General features: G+C 48.4%; 1 protein-coding gene, 1 long non-coding RNA gene and 1 pseudogene across 2 annotated transcripts in view; 1 reads left to right on the forward strand and 2 right to left on the reverse strand.

Moving 5' to 3' along the window:
• Positions 1-15,339, forward strand: part of LOC132808526 (zinc finger protein 850-like) — a 104,503-nt gene extending 89,164 nt beyond the window's left edge. The window contains 2 exon segments of the mRNA XM_060822158.1: positions 14,490-15,148; positions 15,151-15,339. Coding sequence (XP_060678141.1) covers positions 14,490-15,148; positions 15,151-15,254 — 763 coding nt within the window. The 3' untranslated portion in view covers positions 15,255-15,339.
• The window catches only part of LOC132808536 (zinc finger protein 208-like), a 45,938-nt pseudogene that overhangs the window by 11,598 nt on the left and 14,067 nt on the right, over positions 1-20,273 (reverse strand).
• On the reverse strand, positions 16,114-20,099 carry LOC132808542 (uncharacterized). The gene is made up of 2 exons (XR_009642107.1): positions 18,964-20,099; positions 16,114-17,744 (listed from the first exon to the last, which is right to left on the reverse strand). It is a non-coding gene; the product is annotated as an uncharacterized LOC132808542 (long non-coding RNA).

The raw sequence follows: 20,273 nt of genomic DNA on the forward strand, positions 1-20,273 counted from the left end.
GAACACCCAAGGTCTTTTCCCCAGCTTATGGGAGTCCAGAACTAAGATGGGCACAGGTTTAAGGTAAATGGGGAAAGGGAAGTGAGGGGCAACTTCTTCACACAGAGGGTGGTGAATGTATGGAACAAGCTGCCAGAGGAAGTGGTGGAGGCTGGTGCAATGACAACATTTAAAAGGCACCTGGCTGGGTCCGTGACTAGGAAGGGTTAAGAGGGATGTGGGCCAAATGCTGGCAAATGGGACGCGATTAATTTAGGATATTTGGTCGGCATAGACGAGTTGGGATGACTGATCTGTTTCTGTGCCATATGACTCTAATCATCTTTGGTGAAAGCAGAAATGTGGTTGTGAAGACTGGACTTGCAGAGCAGCTTTCAAGGATATTTTGCCTTTAATGGGATCAGAAGAAGTTAAAATGAAATCTTTCATTTGTGAGCCAGCAACTGAGTGAGTGAGGACATCTGGGATTTTGTTGGAAAGTGGGAATTGATTGCACTGTGGAGATGAAGCCCTACCCTATCGAGTCATTTCTGCTGGTGGGTGAAACTAGGCCTCAAGGTCAGAGGGAGTGGATTTCGGACAGAGATGAGGACAATTTGCTTATCCCGGAGAGTAGTGAATCTATGGAATTCTCTGGTCAAGGAAGCAGTAGAGGCAGCTTCATTAAATATATTCAAGACACAGTTGAATGGGTATTTGCAATGGTAGGGGAATGAAGGGTGGTTGGGACAATGCAGGGAGGAGGAGCTTAGACAATGGATCGATCAACCATGACCTTAATGAATGGCGGAGCAGGCTGGATGGGCCAAATGGCCTACTCCTGCTTCTATTACTATGAAACTATAACCCTGCATTTCCCATGGCTAACCCACCTAACCTGTACATCCCTGGACGCTCTGGTCAATTTAGCACGGCCAATCCAAATCAGGCCTGGTGAGCAGTGAGGTGATGTGGAAAATGAACATCAGAGAGTGATAGAAAAGGGACAAGGAGAGTAAATGTACCAGCAATCAAAACTGGACTTTAAAGATCACCAAAATTGAAACTAAAAATGGTGTCTGAATGTGTGCTGCATTGTAACAAAAGTGAATAAATTGTCTGCACACATTGAAGTGAATAATTATGATCTGAGACTCCTTACAGAGACACGGCTTCAGGATGACAAGGATTGGATCCTCAATAGCGAGGGGGTAGTCAAATGGGAAGCGAGGTAAAGGTAGAGGGTTGGCATTGCAAATCCAAACACTGATCACAGGATAGTCTGGTGTCAGCTCAGGTTTCAGGTCCTGATTTCTTTGTCCTCTGTTGACCTCCCTGTTCCCCCGGAGTATGATGTTGGTCTGTTCTCAACTCTGCTGAAGTTTTGACCCCCCTTTTACACCTTCCAGAAGAGTAAAACATTGAGACCCAACCCACAATCTCCCAGCCTGTCAACCATCCAGACACAGAGTGTAGTCATAGCAGGGAATCAAACAAGAAAAATGAAACCAAATTCAAAATAAATAGGTGCTCGTGTTTAATGTTTGTTCATGAAGAAGTAAACCAGAAATAGGACACTCTCAGGATTCTTATGGTGCCCTACTTGAGGAATTCTCTCTCCCTGCCATCTAACTATTAGTTGCAAATGTGTTGCTGGTCAAAGCACAGCAGGTTAGGCAGCATCTCAGGAATAGAGAATTCGACGTTTCGAGCATAAGCCCTTCATCAGGAATAAGAGAGAGAGCCAAGCAGGCTGAGATAAAAGGTAGGGAGGAGGGACTAGGGGGAGGGGCGATGGAGGTGGGATAGGTGGAAGGAGGTCAAGGTGAGGGTGATAGGCCGGAGTGGGGTGGGGGCGGAGAGGTCAGGAAGAGGATTGCAGGTTAGGAGGGCGGTGCTGAGTTGAGGGAACCGACTGAGACAAGGTGGGGGGAGGGGAAATGAGGAAGCTGGAGAAATCTGAATTCATACCTTGTCGTTGGAGGGTTCCCAGGCGGAAGATGAGGCGCTCCTCCTCCAGCCGTCGTGTAGTTGTGTTCTGCCGGTGGAGGAGTCCAAGGACCTGCATGTCCTCGGTGGAGTGGGAGGGGGAGTTAAAGTGTTGAGCCACGGGGTGATTGGGTTGGTTGGTTCGGGCGGCCCAGAGGTGTTCTCTGAAGCGTTCCGCAAGTAAGCGGCCTGTCTCACCAATATAGAGGAGGCCACATCGGGTGCAGCGGATGCAATAGATGATGTGTGTGGAGGTACAGGTGAACTTGTGGCGGATATGGAAGGATCCCTTGGGGCCTTGGAGGGAAGTGAGTGTGGAGGTGTGGGCGCAAGTTTTACATTTCCTGCGGTTGCAGGGGAAGGTGCCGGGGGTGGAGGTTGGGTTGGTGGGGGTGTGGATCTGACAAGGGAGTCACGAAGGGAGTGGTCCTTGCGGAACGCTGATAGGGGAGGGGAGGGAAATATATCCTTGGTGGTGGGGTCCGTTTGGAGGTGGCGGAAATGGCGGCGGATAATACGTTGTATGCGCAGGTTGGTGGGGTGGTAGGTGAGAACCAGTGGGGTTCTGTCTTGGTGGCGGTTGGAGGAGCGGGGCTCAAGGGCGGAGGAGCGGGAAGTGGAGGAGATGCGGTGGAGGGCATCGTCGATCACGTCTGGGGGGAATCTGCGGTCCTTGAAGAAGGAGGCCATCTGGGCTGTGCGGTGTTGGAATTGGTCCTCCTGGGAGCAGATGCGGCGGAGACGAAGGAATTGGGAATATGGGATGGCGTTTTTACAGGGGGCAGGGTGGGAGGAGGTGTAGTCCAGGTAGCTGTGGGAGTCAGTCGGTTTATAATAGACGTCTGTGTTGAGTCGGTCGCCCGAGATAGAAATGGAAAGGTCTAGGAAGGGGAGGGAGGAGGCTGAGACAGTCCAGGTGAATTTCAGGTCGGGATGGAAGGTGTTAGTAAAGTTGATGAACTGTTCAACCTCCTCGTGGGAGCACGAGGCAGCGCCGATACAGTCATCGATGTAGCGGAGGAAAAGGTGGGGGGTGGTGCCAGTGTAGTTGCGGAAGATGGACTGTTCCACATATCCTACGAAGAGGCAGGCATAGCTGGGGCCCATGCGGGTGCCCATGGCAACTCCTTTAGTTTGGAGGAAGTGGGAGGATTGAAAAGAGAAGTTATTCAGGGTGAGGACCAGTTCAGTCAGTCGAAGGAGGGTGTCAGTGGAAGGGTACTGGTTGGTGCGGCGGGAAAGGAAGAAGCGGAGGGCTTTGAGTCCTTCGTGATGGGGGATGGAGGTGTACAGGGACTGGATGTCCATAGTGAAAATAAGGCGTTGGGGACCGGGAAGCGAAAATCCTGGAGGAGGTGGAGGGCGTGGGTGGTGTCCCGAACGTAGGTGGGGAGTTCTGGGACTAAAGGGGACAGGACCGTGTCGAGGTATTGGGAGATGAGTTCGGTGGGGCAGGAGCAGGCTGAGACAATGGGTCGGCCGGGGCAGGCAGGTTTGTGGATTTTGGGCAGGAGGTAGAAACGGGCGGTGCGGGGTTGTGGGACTATGAGGTTGGAGGCGGTGGATGGGAGATCCCCTGAGGTGATGAGGTCCTGGATGGTCTGGGAGATGATGGTTTGGTGGTGGGAGGTGGGGTCATGGTCAAGGGGGCGATAAGAGGAGGTGTCCGCGAGCTGGCGTTTGGCTTCAGCGGTATACAGGTCAGTGCGCCAAACTACCACCGCGCCTCCCTTGTCTGCGGGTTTGATGGTGAGGTTGGGATTGGAGCGGAGGGAGTGGAGGGCTGCACGTTCTGAGGGTGAGAGGTTGGAGTGGGTGAGAGGGGTGGACAGGTTGAGTCGGTTGATGTCACGGCGGCAGTTGGCTATAAAGAGGTCGAGGGCGGGTAGGAGGCCTGCACGGGGTGTCCAGGTGGATGGGGTGTGTTGGAGGCGGGAGAAGGGGTCGTCAGAGGGTGGGCGGGAGTCTTGGTTGTGAAAGTAGGCACGGAGGCGAAGGCGGCGGAAGAATTGTTCAATATCTCGCCGCGTGTTGAACTCATTAATCCGAGGGCGTAGGGGAACGAAGGTGAGGCCCCTGCTGAGGACTGATCTTTCATCCTCAGAGAGGGGGAGATCTGGAGGGATGGTGAAAATCCGGCAAGGCTGGGAGCTAGGACCTGGTGTGGGACTGGAGCTGGAGCTGGAGCTGGGGGCGGGGTTAGGGGCGGGGACAGAGATCGAAGTAGGGGCGGAGTTGGACGTGGTGACGTTGCTCGACGTGGGGGCGGGGTCATGCGTCGTGACGGAAATAAGCGTGGGGGCGGGGTTACGTGAAGCGACGGGAGATGGCGTGGGGGCGGGGTTATGCGTAGTGACGAAAGACGGCGTGGGGGCGGGGAAACCTGAGGATTTGTGCTCCTGCAGGTTAGTGATGTCAGTGGGGGCGGAAGTGGCTGCGTCGACGGCAACCGGAGGGGCGGAAATGGTTGCGGCGACGGAGGAGTGGTGGTCATTCCCGGTGGCCGCGTGGGTCGCGGGTCCGTCGGCGATCGTGGAAGCGGTTGTGTGTGTGGTGGTCACCGGGGCAGTTGTAGGGGCGGCGATCGCGGGGGCTCCGAGGTCGGTGGGGGCGGAAGTGACATCACGGTCGGCGGCGGCCTTTGGTGCCGCGGGCGCTGTGGAGGCCACATGTGTAATGGCGTCCGACAGGCCTGTGGAAGATTCTGGAATAGTTGAGGGGCCACGAGTGTGGGGGTTTTTGGTACTTACTGTCTTTAATCTCTGATAGGGCTAGGAAGAACTGTTCTGTGGGGAGAGAGAGAGTTTGAGTCCAGTGTTACTCCTCTTCAGAACTGGCTGGGCTTCCTTTTAGAATATTAAAATAGGTTTGGAATTGTAAAATAAGTTTCAAAATAAAAATAAATAGCATTTTGAATAGATAAACTTCAGGTTAAATTACCCAGCTAAGATTTACAACAATATTTACATCAACAGAAGTAAACCCTCTGTGTTAAAAGGTTGTCCCTTAGGTGTCTCATAAATCTTTCTGGTCTCACCCTAAATCTATGCCCTCTAGTTCTGAACTCTCCCTACCCTGGGGAAAAGACATACAAAAGTTGAGTAGCCATTAAAATGCGAAAAGAATACAATGTTGAGCCAATGGGGGAATAAAAAAAAATGACTTTTGAACTCCTATTAGCATTTGGACACTTAAAATCTGTCAGTAACACTAGCATCTCCACAGGGAATACTGCGCATGATCTTCGGTGTCAGCAAGCACTGCACATGCTTCTCGCTGACCGCAGAAAGGGCGCGCGACCTTCTTTTGACGAACCAATAGGACGACCTGGAGGACCGGAAGGGGATGGGTCCTCCTGCCAATCAGAGTCGCCTTATTGTCTGAATGCGAAAGTTGGACCTTGAGTCTCTCTCTTTCCTTCTCTCTCTCTTTCTCTCAACTTTTTTCCTCCATACAATATCCTTCTATCTCGCCCAATGTTTCCCAGTGCAGTTCAGTCGAAAAGAGTGGTGCTGGAAAAGTACAGCAGGTCAGGCAGCATCCGAGGAGCAAGAGAGTTGATGTTTCAGCCACGAGCCCTTCTTCAGGCATGGCCAATTCACCTAACCAGCACATTTTTGGATTGTGCGAAGAAACCCACGCAGACACGGGGAGAACGTGCAAACTCCACATAGAGAGTCACCTGAGGCAGGAATTGAACCCAGCTCTCTGGCGCTGTGAGGCAGCAGTGCAAACCACTGTGCCACCTTGCCACCCACGTTAGGGGGTCATTCAATGAGGCAGCCCCTCCTGCCCGAAATGTTGATTTTCCTGCTCCTCGGATGCTGCCTGACTTGTTGTGCTTTTCCAGCACCACTCTAATCATGGCTCTGATCTCCCACATCTGCAGTCCTCACTTTCGCCGAGCACAGAAACAGACCCCTTCAGCCCAACTAGTCCATGCTGACTATATTCACAAACTAAACTAGTCCCAGCTGCCTGTGTTTGACCCGTATCCCTTCTGAACCTTTCCTATTCATGTACTTATCCAAATATCTTTTAAATGTTCACCTCATCTACACCCCTCATGATTTTATAAACCTCTGTAAGGTTACCTGTGCTCAAGTGAAAGTAGTCCCAGCCTCTGCACCGCTATGTAGGGAGATCCATATCCATTTATCATCTGTTCAATGCTGGTGCAGGCTTGAAAGACCAAATAGCCTACTACTGCTCCCAATTCTCACTCTGTGTCCAGGACAGCAAGAGACCATCAGACATAGGAGCAGAAACACAATCTCCCAACTCCTGTACTCCTGGAGGGCAAAAAGACACAGCTTTGGCGCATATGGTGAAGGAGAATCCAAAGGGTTTTACAAATACATTAAGGGCAAAAGGGTAACTAGGGAGAGAATAGGCCCCCTCCAAGATCAGCAAGGTGGCCTTTCTGTGGATCCGCAGGAGATGGGGGAGATAATAAATGAGTATTTTGCATCAGTGTTTACTGTGGAGAAGGACATGGAAGATATAGAATGTAGTCAAATAGATGGTGACATCTTGAAAAATGTTCATATTAGAAAGGATGTGGTGCTGGATGTCTTGAAATGCATAAATCCCCAGGACCTGATCATGTGTACCCGAGAACTCTGTGGGAAGCGAGGGAAGTTGCTGAGATATTTGTATCATTGATAGTCACAGGTGAGGTGCCAGAAGACTTAGGTTGGCTAACATGGTGCCACTGTTTAAGAAGGGCAGTAAGGACAAGCCAGGGAACTATAGACCAATAAGACTGATGTCGGTGGTGGACAAGTTGTTGGAAGGAATCCTGAGGGACAGTATTTACACATTTGGAAAGGCAAGGACTGATTAGGGATAGTCAACATGGCTTTGTGCATGGGAAATCATGTCTCATGAACTTGATTGAGTTTTTTGAAGAAGTAACAAAGAGGATTGATGAGGATAGAGTGGTGGATGTGATCTATGTGGACTTCAGTAAGGTGTTCGAGGTTAGATCTCATGGAACACAAGGAGAACTTGCTCAAAGGTAAAAGGCAGAGGGTGGTGGTGGAGGGTAGGTTTTCAGACTTGAGGACTGTGACCAGTGGAGTGCCACAAGGATCGGTGCTGGATTCACTACTTTTCATAATTTACGTAAATTATTTTGATGTGAACATAGGAGGTATAGTTAGTGAGTTTGCAGATGACACCAAAATTGGAGGTATAGTGGACAGCGAGCAAGGTTACCTCAAATTTACAACGGGATCTTGATCAGATGGGCCAATGGCTGAGGAGTGGCAGATGGAGTTCAATTTAGATAAATGTGAGGGGCTGCATTTTTGGAAAAGCAAATCAGAGCAGGACTTATACATTTAATGGTAAGGTTCAGGGGAGTGTTACTGAACAAAGAGATCTTGGAGTGCAGGTTCATAGCTCCTTAAAAGTGGAGTTGCAGGTAGATAGGATAGTGAAGAAGGTATGCTTTCCTTTATTGGTCAGAGTGTTGAGTATAGGAGTTGGGAGGTCATGTTTCAGCTGTATCACACCTCGGTTAAGTCACTTGTGGAATATTGCATGCAATTCTGGTCTCCTTCCTTTTGGAAGGATGTTGTGAAACTTGAAAGGGTTCAGAAAAGATGAACAAGGTTTGAGCTATAGGGAGAGGCTGAAGAGGATGGAGCTATTTTCTCTGGAGCATCAGAGGCTAAGGGGTAACTGTGTAGAAGTTTATAAAATCATGGACAGGGTAAATTAGACAAAGTATTTTCCTGGGGCGGGGGAGTCAAGAACTAGAGGACATTAGTTTAATGTGAGGGGACAAAGATGTAAAGTCCCCCACCATAACCACCGTATTATTCTTACTGATAACTGAAATCTCCTTACAAATCTGTTTCTCAATTTCCCGCTGACTCTTAGGGGGGTATATAATACCATCCCAATAAGGTGATTATCCCTCTCATTTCAGTTCCACCCAAATAACTTTCCTGGATGTATTCCCAAGAATATTCTGCTTAAATACAGCTGTAATACCAACCCTTATCAAAAACACCACTCCCCACCTCGCTTGCCCCCTTTTCTACCCTTCCTATAGCATTTGTATTGTGGAACATTAAGCTGCCAGTCCTGTCCATCACTGAGCCACGTTTCTGTGATTGCTGTCATATCCCATGCCCTGACTTCATCTGCATTTCATGTTAGGCCTCTTGCATTGAAGTAAATTCAGTTCAATTTACCAATCCTAACTTGTTCTCTGCTTTGTCCCTACCTACCCTGACTGCTTGACTCACTCCTTTTCCCAATTGTACCAGTCTCAGATTGATCTCTTTCCTCACTATTCCCACCTAACTAGTTTAAAACCTCATGAGCAGCTCTCACAAATCTCCCTGTCAGTATATTAGTCCCCTTCCAATTCAGGTGCAATCTGTCCTTCTTGTACACATCACTTCTACCCCAGAAGAGAATCCAACAATCCAAAAATGTGAGCCCTTCTCCCCTGAACAAGGTCCTCAATCATATATTCATCTTCTCTATTCTCCTATTCCTACCCTCACTAGCTTATAGCACCGAGAGTAACCCAGGTATTACGACCCTCGAGGACCTTCTTATTTCAATTCCTGCCTAATTTTCTTTGACCCTTCAGAATCTCATCTTTTTCCCTTCCGATGTCATTGGTTCCAGTGTGTACAATGACGACCTGCTTGTCCCTCTCCCCTTTTGGAATATTCTGCACCCTCTCCGAGACATCCTTGATCCTGGCACGAGGGAGGCAACACACCATTCGATTATTCGCTGCTGGCTGCAGAAATGTCTGTCTGTGCATCTGACTAGAGGGTCCCCTGTCACAATCGAACACTTGGACCCCAGCATGCCCCTCATTACATTAGAGCCTGTCTCAATACCAGAAACTTGGCTGTTCATGCCACGTTCCGCTGGGAGTCCATCACCCCATACATTTTCCAAACCAGTATACTTGTTTGAAACGGGTATAGCCACAGAAGATTCCTGCACTAACTGTTTACCTCTCCTACCTTTCCTGGTGTTACTCCATCTATCTGACTGTATCTGCAGCTTTTCTCACTTCCTATAAGTATCTATTACACCCCCTAGCTCTTGTGAATTCCTCATTGCCTCGAACTTTTGCTCCAACAGATCCAGTCGATCTGATAGGATTCGTGACCAAGGACACTTGCTGCAGACAATCCTCAGTAACATGGAAACTCTCCCTAATCTCTCATTTCCGACAGGAAGAATATATCGCTATACTAAAGGCCATTTTTGCTCATCCAAAATCTGCAGACCCAGATAACAACAATTTCTTTTTGCTCTTAAAAAGACGCACTCCAGGCTAAGTTAGCACTTATCACTTTTAATAAATTTTAAAATTTAATAGGCATTTTAATAAAACATTGTAATCAAGAAAGAATCCATTCTGCTCACTTCTGAACAGGCTGAAAATTGAATAAAAAAAACTACCTTCGAACCCAAAAGAAACCCAACTTTTAGGGGCGGGGGCGGGCACAACTATCGCCCCGCCCCCTATTGTGTCCGAATTCTTGGAGGACTCCTCCAACCACGCCCCCTAAACTGGCGAAGACGTCACTCTTTATGACCCCGCCCCTATACGAGCTGGCGCATGTGCAGTGTAGCTCCCGCAGCCGGACGGCGGCCGAAGGAACAAGGACCGAAACCGCTGGGTCCAGCAGCGCGTTCCGGGTCCGGGGATCCTTCTTCAGAACACGGACAGGTCTCAGAGACATCCCGGGGGAGGTCACCAGGCCCAAGCGCCAAGACCTGGCTCCTGCCCCCGGGGAGAGATGGTGAGACAGGGTAGGATTGGGAACCGGGGGAGGGGGGTGGGATTTATAAACTCCTCGGGTCTCCAATAAAAGCCGCCCAGGCCCACTGTTTACTTCACCGGCGAAGGACCCCTCGGGTTGCCCGGGCAACCGACGGCCATCTTTGTGAGGGTCAGGCGGAAGTTGTCTTTGGGCCGGGCTGGCGGGCGGCCATCTTGGTGAAGGCACCGTTCGCCGTCATTTCCGGGAGGTAATTCCAACCTCGGGGCATCCTTTGTGTCAATGAGAATTTCCTCATCTCACTCTCTGGGAGACCTGGCCCTGAGCTCGGTCTGTGTGCCCTTAAAACAGGAAAAGGAAGTGGGAGACAGGTCCAGAAAAAAACAATACTTAGATGGGTTGTGAATTTGAGGTGAATTAATGTGATAATTTGTGCCACTGGAACAGGATGTGGGTGTTTCCGAGATGGCAATGACCAGGAGGGCATTGACGTGTTGATGTTAGTTTCAGTTTGTAGACAAGAGAAAAGGGCGAACACCAGGAGTGGAGGAAAGACATGAGGATGGATTTGAATTTCAATGCAGGGGGAGGGATAATATGTAGGATTCGAATTTAATACATTTAGCAAGTGGATAGGAAAAGTGTTCTGTAGAAAGTTGAACTGTCCCCTCAGTCTTTTTTCCATCTTGTGCGCACAGTGATGTCTTTTGGACATTTCTTTTATAGGATGATGCAAGTTTCAGATGGGAAACTCAAGACAAACATCATAGCATGGAAACAGACCCTTCAGTCCAACTCATCCATGCTAACCATATATCCCAACCTAATCTAAATCCACTTGCCAGCAGCTAGCCCATATCCCTCTGAACCCTTCCTAGTCATATACCCATCCAGATGCCTTTTACATGTTGCAATTGTACTAGCCTCTACCACTTCCTCTGGCAGCTCATTCCACACATGCACCATCCTCTGAGTGAAAAAGTTGTCCCTTGGGTCTCTTTTATATCTTTCCCCTCTCACCCTAAGCCTATGCCCTTTAGTTCTGGATGTCCCCACCCCAGGGAAAAGACTTTGTCTATTTATCCTATCCATGATTATGATTTTATAAACCTCTCTATAAGGTCAGTCTCCAATGCTTCAGGGAAAACAGCCCCAGCCTATTCAACTTCACCCTATAGCTCAAATCCTCCAAACGTAGCAACATTTTTGTAAACCTTTTCTGAACCCTTTCAAGTTTCACAACATCCTTCCGATAGGAAGGAGACCAGAATTGCATGCAATATTCCAAAAGTGGCCTAACCAATGTCCTGTACAGCCACAACCTGACATCCTAACTCCATTAATTAATACTCCAACTAATAAAGGAAAGCATGTCAAACACCTTCACTATCCTATCTACCTGCAACTCCACTTTCAAGGAGCTATACACCTGCACTCCAAGGTCACTTTGTTCAGCAACACTCCCTGGGACCTTACCATTAAGTGTATAAGTCCTGCTAAGGTCAGCTCAAGATTTGACAATTGGATGACTTGGGCCATAGTCTGGCGTTTGGATCACCAGATGCTGGGGATTTGTAAACTTTTAATCCCATCAATTTCCCCCAACACCATTTATACACAACTGCTCATTTCCTTCAGTTCTGCTCTCAATGGACCATGTGTTCCCCAACATTTTGGGGATGTTACTTGTGTCCTCCTTTGTGAGGATCAGAGCAACGTATGTGGTGAATTGGTCTGCCATCTCTTTATTCCACATGAGACCTTTGCCTGTTTCTAAGTGTAATTGTTTTCACTAATGCTTTTTTGCCTCTTCACTTACCCCATTTCCCCTTTTCATCAATCCTTTTGCTGAAACCTGAACTGCTCCCAGTCTTCAGATCTGCTACTTTATTTTTAGCCAATTCGTACGCCACTTCTTTGATTAGATTAGATTAGATTAGACTTACAGTGTGGAAACAGGCCCTTCGGCCCAACAAGTCCACACCGACCCGCCGAAGCGCAACCCACCCTTACCCCTACATTTACCCCTTACCTAACACTACGGGCAATTTAGCTTGGCCAATTCACCTGACCCACACATCTTTGGACTGTGGGAGGAAACCGGAGCACCCGGAGGAAACCCACGCAGACACGGGGAGAACGTGCAAACTCCACACAGTCAGTCGCCTGAGTCGGGAATTGAACCCGGGTCTACAGGCGCTGTGAGGCAGCAGTGCTAACCACTGTGCCACCGTGCCGCCCTCTAAATGCGATCCTTAATGTCCCTTGTAAGCTGTGGCTAGGCCACTTATCGTGTTTTATTTTGTCAGACAGGATGGAACAACTGTTCCTTCTGGTGCTATTTAAATGTTTGTCATTTCTTTCAATAATGTTCCCTCATTTGTTGCAGCCTGTTCTTGTTTCTGCCATTGCTTTAGATTGAAGTCCCCAGTCTCTGAATCAACTCTGTTCCTCTTCATCTGAATGGAATGTTCTCTCACTCAGTTCTTCACTCTTCTACAAGGGGCCTCTCACAGCTACATTGCTGATTATTCCCTTCTCATGGAGGAATTAACACTTTGGAATTAAACCACCATTATCCAACAGAACCACAGCCACTTCTGCAATATTGTGTCTCCCTCCTATTGGAAGGATGTTGTAAACATGAAAGGGTTCAGAAACGATTTGCTAGGATGTTGCCAGGGTTGGAGGATTTGTGCTATAGAAAGAGGCTCAACAGGCTGGGGCTGTTTTCCCTGGAGCGTCGTAGGCTGAAGTGGGACCTTATAGAGGTTTATAAAATCATGAAGAGCATGGATAGGGTAAATAGGCAAGGTCTTTTCCCTGGGGTGGGGGAGTCCAGAATGGGAGGGTAATTGGTTCAGGGTGGGGGAGAGGGGCAGGTGTAAAACTGACCAAAAGGGCAATTTATTAACCCAGAGGATGGCACAAGTGGTGGAGGAAAGTACAATTACAACATTTAAAAAGGCATCTGAATGGGGATATGAATAGGAAGGGTTTAAATGGAAAATGGCTAATGCTGGCAAATGGGATTTGAATGATTTGGAACATAGACAATAGGTGCAGGAGTAGGCCATTCTGCCCTTTGAGCCTGCACCACCATTCAATATGATCATGGCTGATCATCCTTAATCAGTATCCTGTTCCTGCCTTATCTCAATAACCCTTGATTCCACTATCCTTGAGAGCTCTATCCAACTCTTTCTCAAATGAATCCAAAGACTGGACCTCCACTGCCCTCTAGGGCAGAGCATTCCACACAGCCACCACTCCCTGCTGAAGAAGTTTCTCCTCATCTCTGTCCTAAATGGTCTACACTGTATTTTTAAGCTATGTCCTCTGGTTTGGCACTCACCCATCAGCGGAAGCATGTTTCCTGGCTCTAGCGTGTCCAATCCTTTAATATTCTTATATGTCTCAATCAGATCCCCTCTCAGTTTTCTAAACTCTAGGGTATACAAGCTCAGTCGCTCCAGTCTTTCAGCGTAAGGTAGTCCCGCCATTCCAGGAATTGACCTCGTGAACCTATGCTGCACTTCCTCAATAGCCAGAATGTCTTTCCTCAAATTTGGAGACCAGAACTGCACACAGTACTCCAGGTGTGGTCTCACCAGGGCCCTGTACAGCTGCAGAAGAACCTCTTTGCTTCTATACTCAATCCCTCTTGTTATGAAGGCCAGCATGCTATTAGCCTTCTTTACTACCTGCTGTACCTGCATGCTTACCTTCATTGACTGGTGTACAACAACACCCAGATGTCTTTTTACTGTTTGGTACAGGCGTGTTGGACCACAGGGTGTTTCTGTGCTGTATGTCTCTATGTCTCTATGACCCTGGCTTTCCAACGAAGTTTGCCACGTCTGTATGTTCAGTTTTTCTCTGGTGTCAGTGTTAATGCCTCGATGTCTCATTTTGTTCCCCCCTTCCCGGGTCGTTAACCATTTTGTGTCTGGTCCTTCCTCAAGAAGCTGCATTGCAGGTTCACCCTGAATTGGCACTTTTTTTTGCTTCCCAAAATCAGACCTGCTCACTCTCAGCAATATCCCAGTGTTGTGAAAGATATTAACTTCCAGGTGGAGTTATCCAAAATGCGGAGATGTCAGTCTTGGCTTTTTTGCTTTTCAGCCCCTGGAAGATCCTTCAGGAGAATTAGTTAGAGCGGAGTGAGATGGTGCTTTCAGTTTTGTGGAATAAAAAAAAGTATTCTGCAGAAAGTAGAATTGCTTGTTTAGAATTTCTACCTTTGTAATCTCTTTCTTTTTACAGAGTATTTGAAGATTTGAAGACGGGAAGTTTCAAGATCAACAGATGAAGGGCTTATGCCCGAAACGTTGACTCTCCTGCTCCTCGGATGCTGCCTGACTTTTCGACTCTGACTCTCCAGCATCTACAGTTTTCACTTTGATGTCACTGTCTGACAGTCACTCAGTCCATCAGGAACGCAACAGTTTTCAACTATGAGTCTGTGAGAAGGAGGAAAGCTTTTTGGTTCCCATTTGAGTACATTTTCAGCATCAGTGGGATTGGATGAGAGACCCAACTGTTGCAGCGCACTGAATGAGGAGTGTGTAGCAGCTATACGGCCTGGAAAGAGGAATTCTCGACGTGTTTGTGCGCGACTGAAGCTTTGGCCATGGAGAAACCCGAGGAATCCCGCCCCTTGGAGAAACCATGGAAGTGTGGTGACTGTGGGAAAGGCTTCCGTGCTCCGTCTGCCCTGGAGATTCATCGGCGCAGTCACACCGGAGAGAGGCCGTTCTTCTGCCCTGAGTGCAGGAAGGCCTTCAGCAATTCCTCCGCCCTGCAGGCCCACCAGCAGGTCCACACAGGGGAGAGGCCGTTCCCCTGCACTGAGTGCGGCAAGATCTTTAGCAATTCCTCCATCCTGCTGAAGCACCGGCGGGTCCACACGGGGGAGAGGCCCTTCAGCTGCCCTGAGTGCGGGAAGGCCTTTACACAGGCGTCCATCCTGCTGACCCACCGGCGGATCCACACTGGGGAGAGGCCGTTCTCCTGCCCCGAGTGTGGGAAGGGATTCAGTCAGGTGGGCAACTTGCGTACGCACCAGAGGGTCCACACTGGGGAGAAGCCCTTCAGCTGCCCCGAATGTGGGAAGGCCTTCAGCTATTCCTCCGACCTGCTGAAGCATCAGCGCGTCCACACCGGGGAGAGGCCCTTCAGTTGCCCCGAGTGCGGGAAAGGCTTCAGCGATTCCTCCGACCTGCTGAAGCACCAAAGGGTCCACACAGGGCAGAAGCCCTTCAGCTGCCCCGAGTGCGGGAAGGCCTTCAGCGATTCCTCTGCCCTGGTGAAGCATCGGCGAGTCCACACGGGGGAAAGGCCCTTCGACTGCCCCGAGTGCGGGAAAAGCTTTGCCCGGTCCTCCAACCTGCTGACCCACCGGCGGATCCACACGGGGAGAGGCCCTTCAGTTGCCTCGAATGCGGGAAAGGCTTCACCCGCTCTTCCCACCTCCGGAGCCACCAGCGAGTTCACGTGCCATCGCAGGGGGATTGAAGGAGTGACGGCCAAGTGCCATTATCGACTGGATGATCAACCCAGTTCCAGGGATTCCGGGTTCAATTCCCACCGCGACAGATGGTGGAATTGGAATTTGGTCAGAAATCTGGAGTTCAGAATCTAACGGTGAAACCATTTTAGGGGTGTGGGGGTGGAGAAACCCCCATCTGATTCACTCAGTCGCCCCAGCTGCACCCTTTACCCGGTCTGGCCTGTATGTGACTCCAGACCCACAGCAGTGTGGCTTATTCCCCCCGCCCCCAGCCCCCCCAAAAGCCCCTGGCAAATGGGCGAGGAGAAACTTACTTGGACACAGGATATGGGTTGAAATTGCTGAGTGAGGCAATACTTCCTCCGGGTTATGGTTGTAATGAGGATCCAATTACAAAGAGACAATTTCGTGCTGGCCAATATTAAAGAAAGGGGAGGCGGGGGTCTGTGTGCACTTTGATCTTAAGGTGTTTTGTTTTTTAAAAAATCTGCTATGCTTTCTCTGCCTTTTTGCTGGAGAGAATCTGAAGCTGTAACAAAGTTGGGTCACAATAAAGGGTTACCTGAACTTACCCCCTGGCTCAGACTCTCATTGAAGGCTTTGAGCTCCAAGAGGTTTTGGTTTTAAAGCTGCTCATTTCTTTCAGCCTCATGCAGAGTTTCCAATGTCGTGTATCAGATGGAGCAGTGAATGAGGAGCCAGTATCGTTAGAATTTTTTCAGGAGTACAGAGTGCACCGTGTCATCGGCATTGTAAGGTTTCCTGGCAGCACCAGGAGCTGTGGGCTGTATTCACTGGGAACGATGTGGAAGTGCCGGTGTTGGACTGGAGTGGATAAAGTGGAAAAAATTACACAGCACCAGATTATCATCCAACAGATTTATTTGGAAGCAGTAGCTTTCCTAGTGCTGCTCTTTCATCGGGTAGCTATGGAGCAGGAACATATCGCAACCGATCAGTGTCATACTACTGATAGGATATATTGAACAAATCAAGATTGTGGTTTAGTCTTTCATCTTCTAGAATGGGTTGTGGGTTTTGTAATTAATATGTAAAGCTCAGAAGTACTTTTGAGTCACATTCTTGAGATGACTTAAGGTTTTATAAAAATCAGTGACATCTCAGCTCAGTAAATGAAGAATGTGAGGTTTGACTCTGTCTGTATCCCAATCTTGAATTTCCAAAGTAGGAATGTACAAAATATTACATGGATTGACTGCCTGCCGATTGTGTGCTTTTTTTGATCAAAATTGAATGTATCTGCAAATGCAAATTTACCCCATTGACCTGTGTGTGTCTGTGCATGCATCAGAGTGTGTGTGTGTGTGTGACTTTGTGTGTGAGAGTTTGCCTAAGAGTATATGTTTGCCTGTGTGCATGCATGGTAATGTATGAGGAGTATAAACCTGTGAGAGTGTTGAGTGGTGTGTGTCTGTGTTTGAGAGAGAGCATGTGTACGGGAGAGAGGTATAGATAAAAGTGAGGAATTGTATTTTGCTTAAAAAAAGAAGGGGAGGAATTGCAGTTACTGGCAGGGCCCTGGGTTATGTTGTAGAACAGAGACATGGAGGTATGGTTCAGGTACATAGTTCTTTGAAAGTTGCATCACTGGTAGACTAAGTGGTTAAGAGTTGTTTAGCCCACTTGCCTTCATTGTACACACCGTTGAATGTTGGAGTTGGGACATCGTTTTGAAATTGTACAGGATGTTGGTGAGGCCACTTTTACAACAGAGTACAGTTCTGGTGGCTCTGTTATGGGAAGAATACTATTAGAGAGGGTTCGGTAAAGAGTTACCAGGATGTTGCCAGGACTGAAGGGTTTGAGTTATAAGGAGAGGCTGAGACTTTATTCTCTGGAGTGGAGGAGGTTGAGGGGTGACCTTATTGAGATTTGTAAAATAATGAGGGGTGCAGGCAAGGTGACTAGCAAAAATAGTGAGGAGCATGTTTGGTTAGGTCGAGTCACGGGGGAAAAGAAATATTGGTTCTACCGTTTCTTTTTCTCCTATTGGCATTTGGAGACTTAAATTTGTCAGTAATCGCAGCATTGCCACCGAGTGTACGGCGCATGCTCCTCGGTGTCAGCAAGAACGGCGCATGCTCCTAGCTGTCCGCTGCAACGGGGGCGATCTTCTTTAGAAGCCAATGGGGAGCCTTGGAGGACCGAACGGAGAGTAGTCCTCCTGCCAATGAGAACATCCCCTATTGTCTGAATGCGGAAGTTGTCCCATGAGCTTCTGAAGCTGCTGCTGCACCTCTCTCTTTGAATGAAGATTGAGCTTCACTCCAGAGTGCAACCTCCTTCCTCTGTTTAACATCTGGGAGTACGGCACTCTCTTTTCAATTTCTTATTTCATTGTGGGCTTCAATTGTTGACTCGCAGCAACTGAATGTAAAGGCAGTGAATCCAGGGAGGAGCAGTCTCAGGAAATGTTGATCCAGGTCTGCGTCTCAATTGGCAAACAGTCCCACAGTGTGAAGTTATAGCCTTTGCTGTGGGGAAGAAAACAGCAGAAAGGAAGTGCATTGTTTAATTGGTGATATATGGGAATGTGGGGAAGGGGAGGACTGCAGGTGTTGAAGATCAGAGTCAAAAAGTGTAGCACTGGAAAAGCACAGCATTCAGGCAGCTTCCAAGGAGCAGGAGAGTTGAAGTTTCAGGCCCGAGCCCTTCATCAGGAATGATGTGTGGATGGACAAAGGGGCCTCAGCGTCCTCCTACACCAGTCACTGCCTGTTGTCAGACAGGTGCAGCAAGCAATCAGCAAGGCAAGTGGTATATTAGCAAGAGGAATTAAGTTCAGAAGTGGGGATGTCTTCCTGCAGTTCGGGGGTCATTAAATATATTCAAGGCTGAACTCATCTGATTTTTGAACAACAAAGAGGTGGATGTTTCTGGGGGAACACAAGAAAATGGTTTCAAGGCCAGTATAGAACAATTACAAGTCGGACGGCACAGAAACAGACCCTTCAGTCCAACTAGTCCGTGCTGACTATGTTTACAAACTAAACTCATTCCACCTGCCTGTGTTTGGTCCATATCCCTCCGAACCTTCCGGCTTTTGCTGCTCCTTGGATGCTGCCTGAACTGCTGTGCTCTTCCAGCACCACGAATCCAGAATCTGGTTTCCAGCATCTGCAGTCATTGTTTTTACCTCCCTCTGAACCTTTCCTATTCATGTCCTTATCCAAACATCTTTTAAACGCTGTTACTGTACCTGCATCCACCATTTCCTCTGGACATTCATTCCACACACAAACCACTCTCTCAAAGGAAAAAGGTGCTCCTCATATCTCTTTTAAAATCTTTTCACCTCGCACCTTTAAAATTTGCTCCTAATCTTGAAACAACTCCTGCCATTCACCTCATCTATGCCCCTCATGATTTTATAATTCTCCTATAATGTCGCATCTCCACTTCCTGTGTTCCATTGAAAACATCCCAGCCTATCCACCTAGATGTAGGTAGATTAATATCCAGTTATGATCTGTTCAAAGCTGGTGCAGGCTCGAAAAACCAAATGACCTACTCCTGCTCCCAACTCTCTCACTTTGTCCAGGAAGATAAGAGACCATAAGACAGGAGCAGATATTTGGCCATTCACCACATCGGGTCTGCTCATACCATTCAATCGTGGCTGATCGGTTTGTCAACCCCATTCACCTGCTTTCTCCCAATACGTCTCGATCCCCTTGATACTCAAGAACCTACCTGTCTCAGTTTTAAATATACCCAGTGACCTGGCCTCCACAGCCTTCTGTGTCAAGGAATTCCATAGATTCACCACTCTCTGGCTGAAGTTTTTCCTTTTCTCCATTCTAAAAGGTCTTCTGGTCCTAGTCTCTCTTACCAATTGAAATATCTTCCCAATGTCCAGGTCGTTCAGTATTTGGTATGTTTCAATTAGATCCCCCTCCTGGTGAGTATGGCCCTGTTAATCAGCATGAACCAGACCCTTCAGGATGTGGTACAGCTGGGATTAGGTTCAGCAAACTGAAAATGGAGGGAGAGTGTGTGGGATGGAGATCTTCAGCTTCTCTGGAATAAGGGTGGAAAGAGATATAAATGAGAATTGATCGGATGGGCTGATCGGCCAAAGAGTGGCAGGTTGAGTTTAATTTAGAGAAATGTGAGGTTTGCGTTTTGGTCAATCAATCCAGGCAGGACTTGAACAGTTAAGGGGAGTGTTGCAAAACAAAGAGACCTTGGTATGCTTTCCTTTATGGGTCAGAGCATTGAGTACGGGATTTGGGAGGCTGTTGCGGCTGTGCAGGACATGTGGTTAGGCCACTTTTGGAATACTGCATTCAGTTCTGGTCTTCCTGCAATAGGAAAGGTGTTGTGAAACTTTGAAAGGGGTGGGAAAACTTTATAAGGCTTGTTGACAGAGTTGGAATGTTTGAGGTACAGGGAGAGGCTGATAGGCCAGGGATATTTTCACTGGAGCATCAGAGGCTGAAGGGTGACCTTATAAAAGTATATAAGGGGCATGGATCAGGGCAAGGTGTTTTCACCAGGGTAGGGGAGTCCAGAACTAGAAGAACATAGGTCTGAGGTGAATGGGGAAAGGGAAATGAGCAGAATTTTTTTCTCACAGAGGGTAGTGGAGGTGTGGAACCTGCTGCCAGAGGAAGTGGTGGAGGCTGAAATAATGACACAATCTAAAAGGCATCTGCATATGTGAATAGCAAAGGTTTGGAAGAATGTGGGCCAAATGCTGGCAAATGGAACTGCGTTAATTTATGATGTCTGGCTGGCGTCTGTCTAGGTTAGGGTGGATTAACCATAGGATGTGCAGGTTAGGTGCATTAGTAAGGGTTAAATGCTGAGCAATAGGAGTTGGAGAATGGGTGTGGATGGGTTACCCTTCGGAGGGTCGGTGTGGACTCCCTGGGCCGAGTGGCCTGCTTCCATACTATGGAACTTCTCCGAAGGGAAGAGGTTTTGCAAACTGCGCAGGCGCACTGTGGACCAGACGGCCGCCGCCCGGAGCAGGCGCAGTGTGGGGGCTCCCGCTGCCG

This window comes from Hemiscyllium ocellatum (assembly GCF_020745735.1).
Source record: "Hemiscyllium ocellatum isolate sHemOce1 chromosome 27 unlocalized genomic scaffold, sHemOce1.pat.X.cur. SUPER_27_unloc_7, whole genome shotgun sequence".
Lineage (NCBI taxonomy): Eukaryota > Metazoa > Chordata > Chondrichthyes > Orectolobiformes > Hemiscylliidae > Hemiscyllium > Hemiscyllium ocellatum.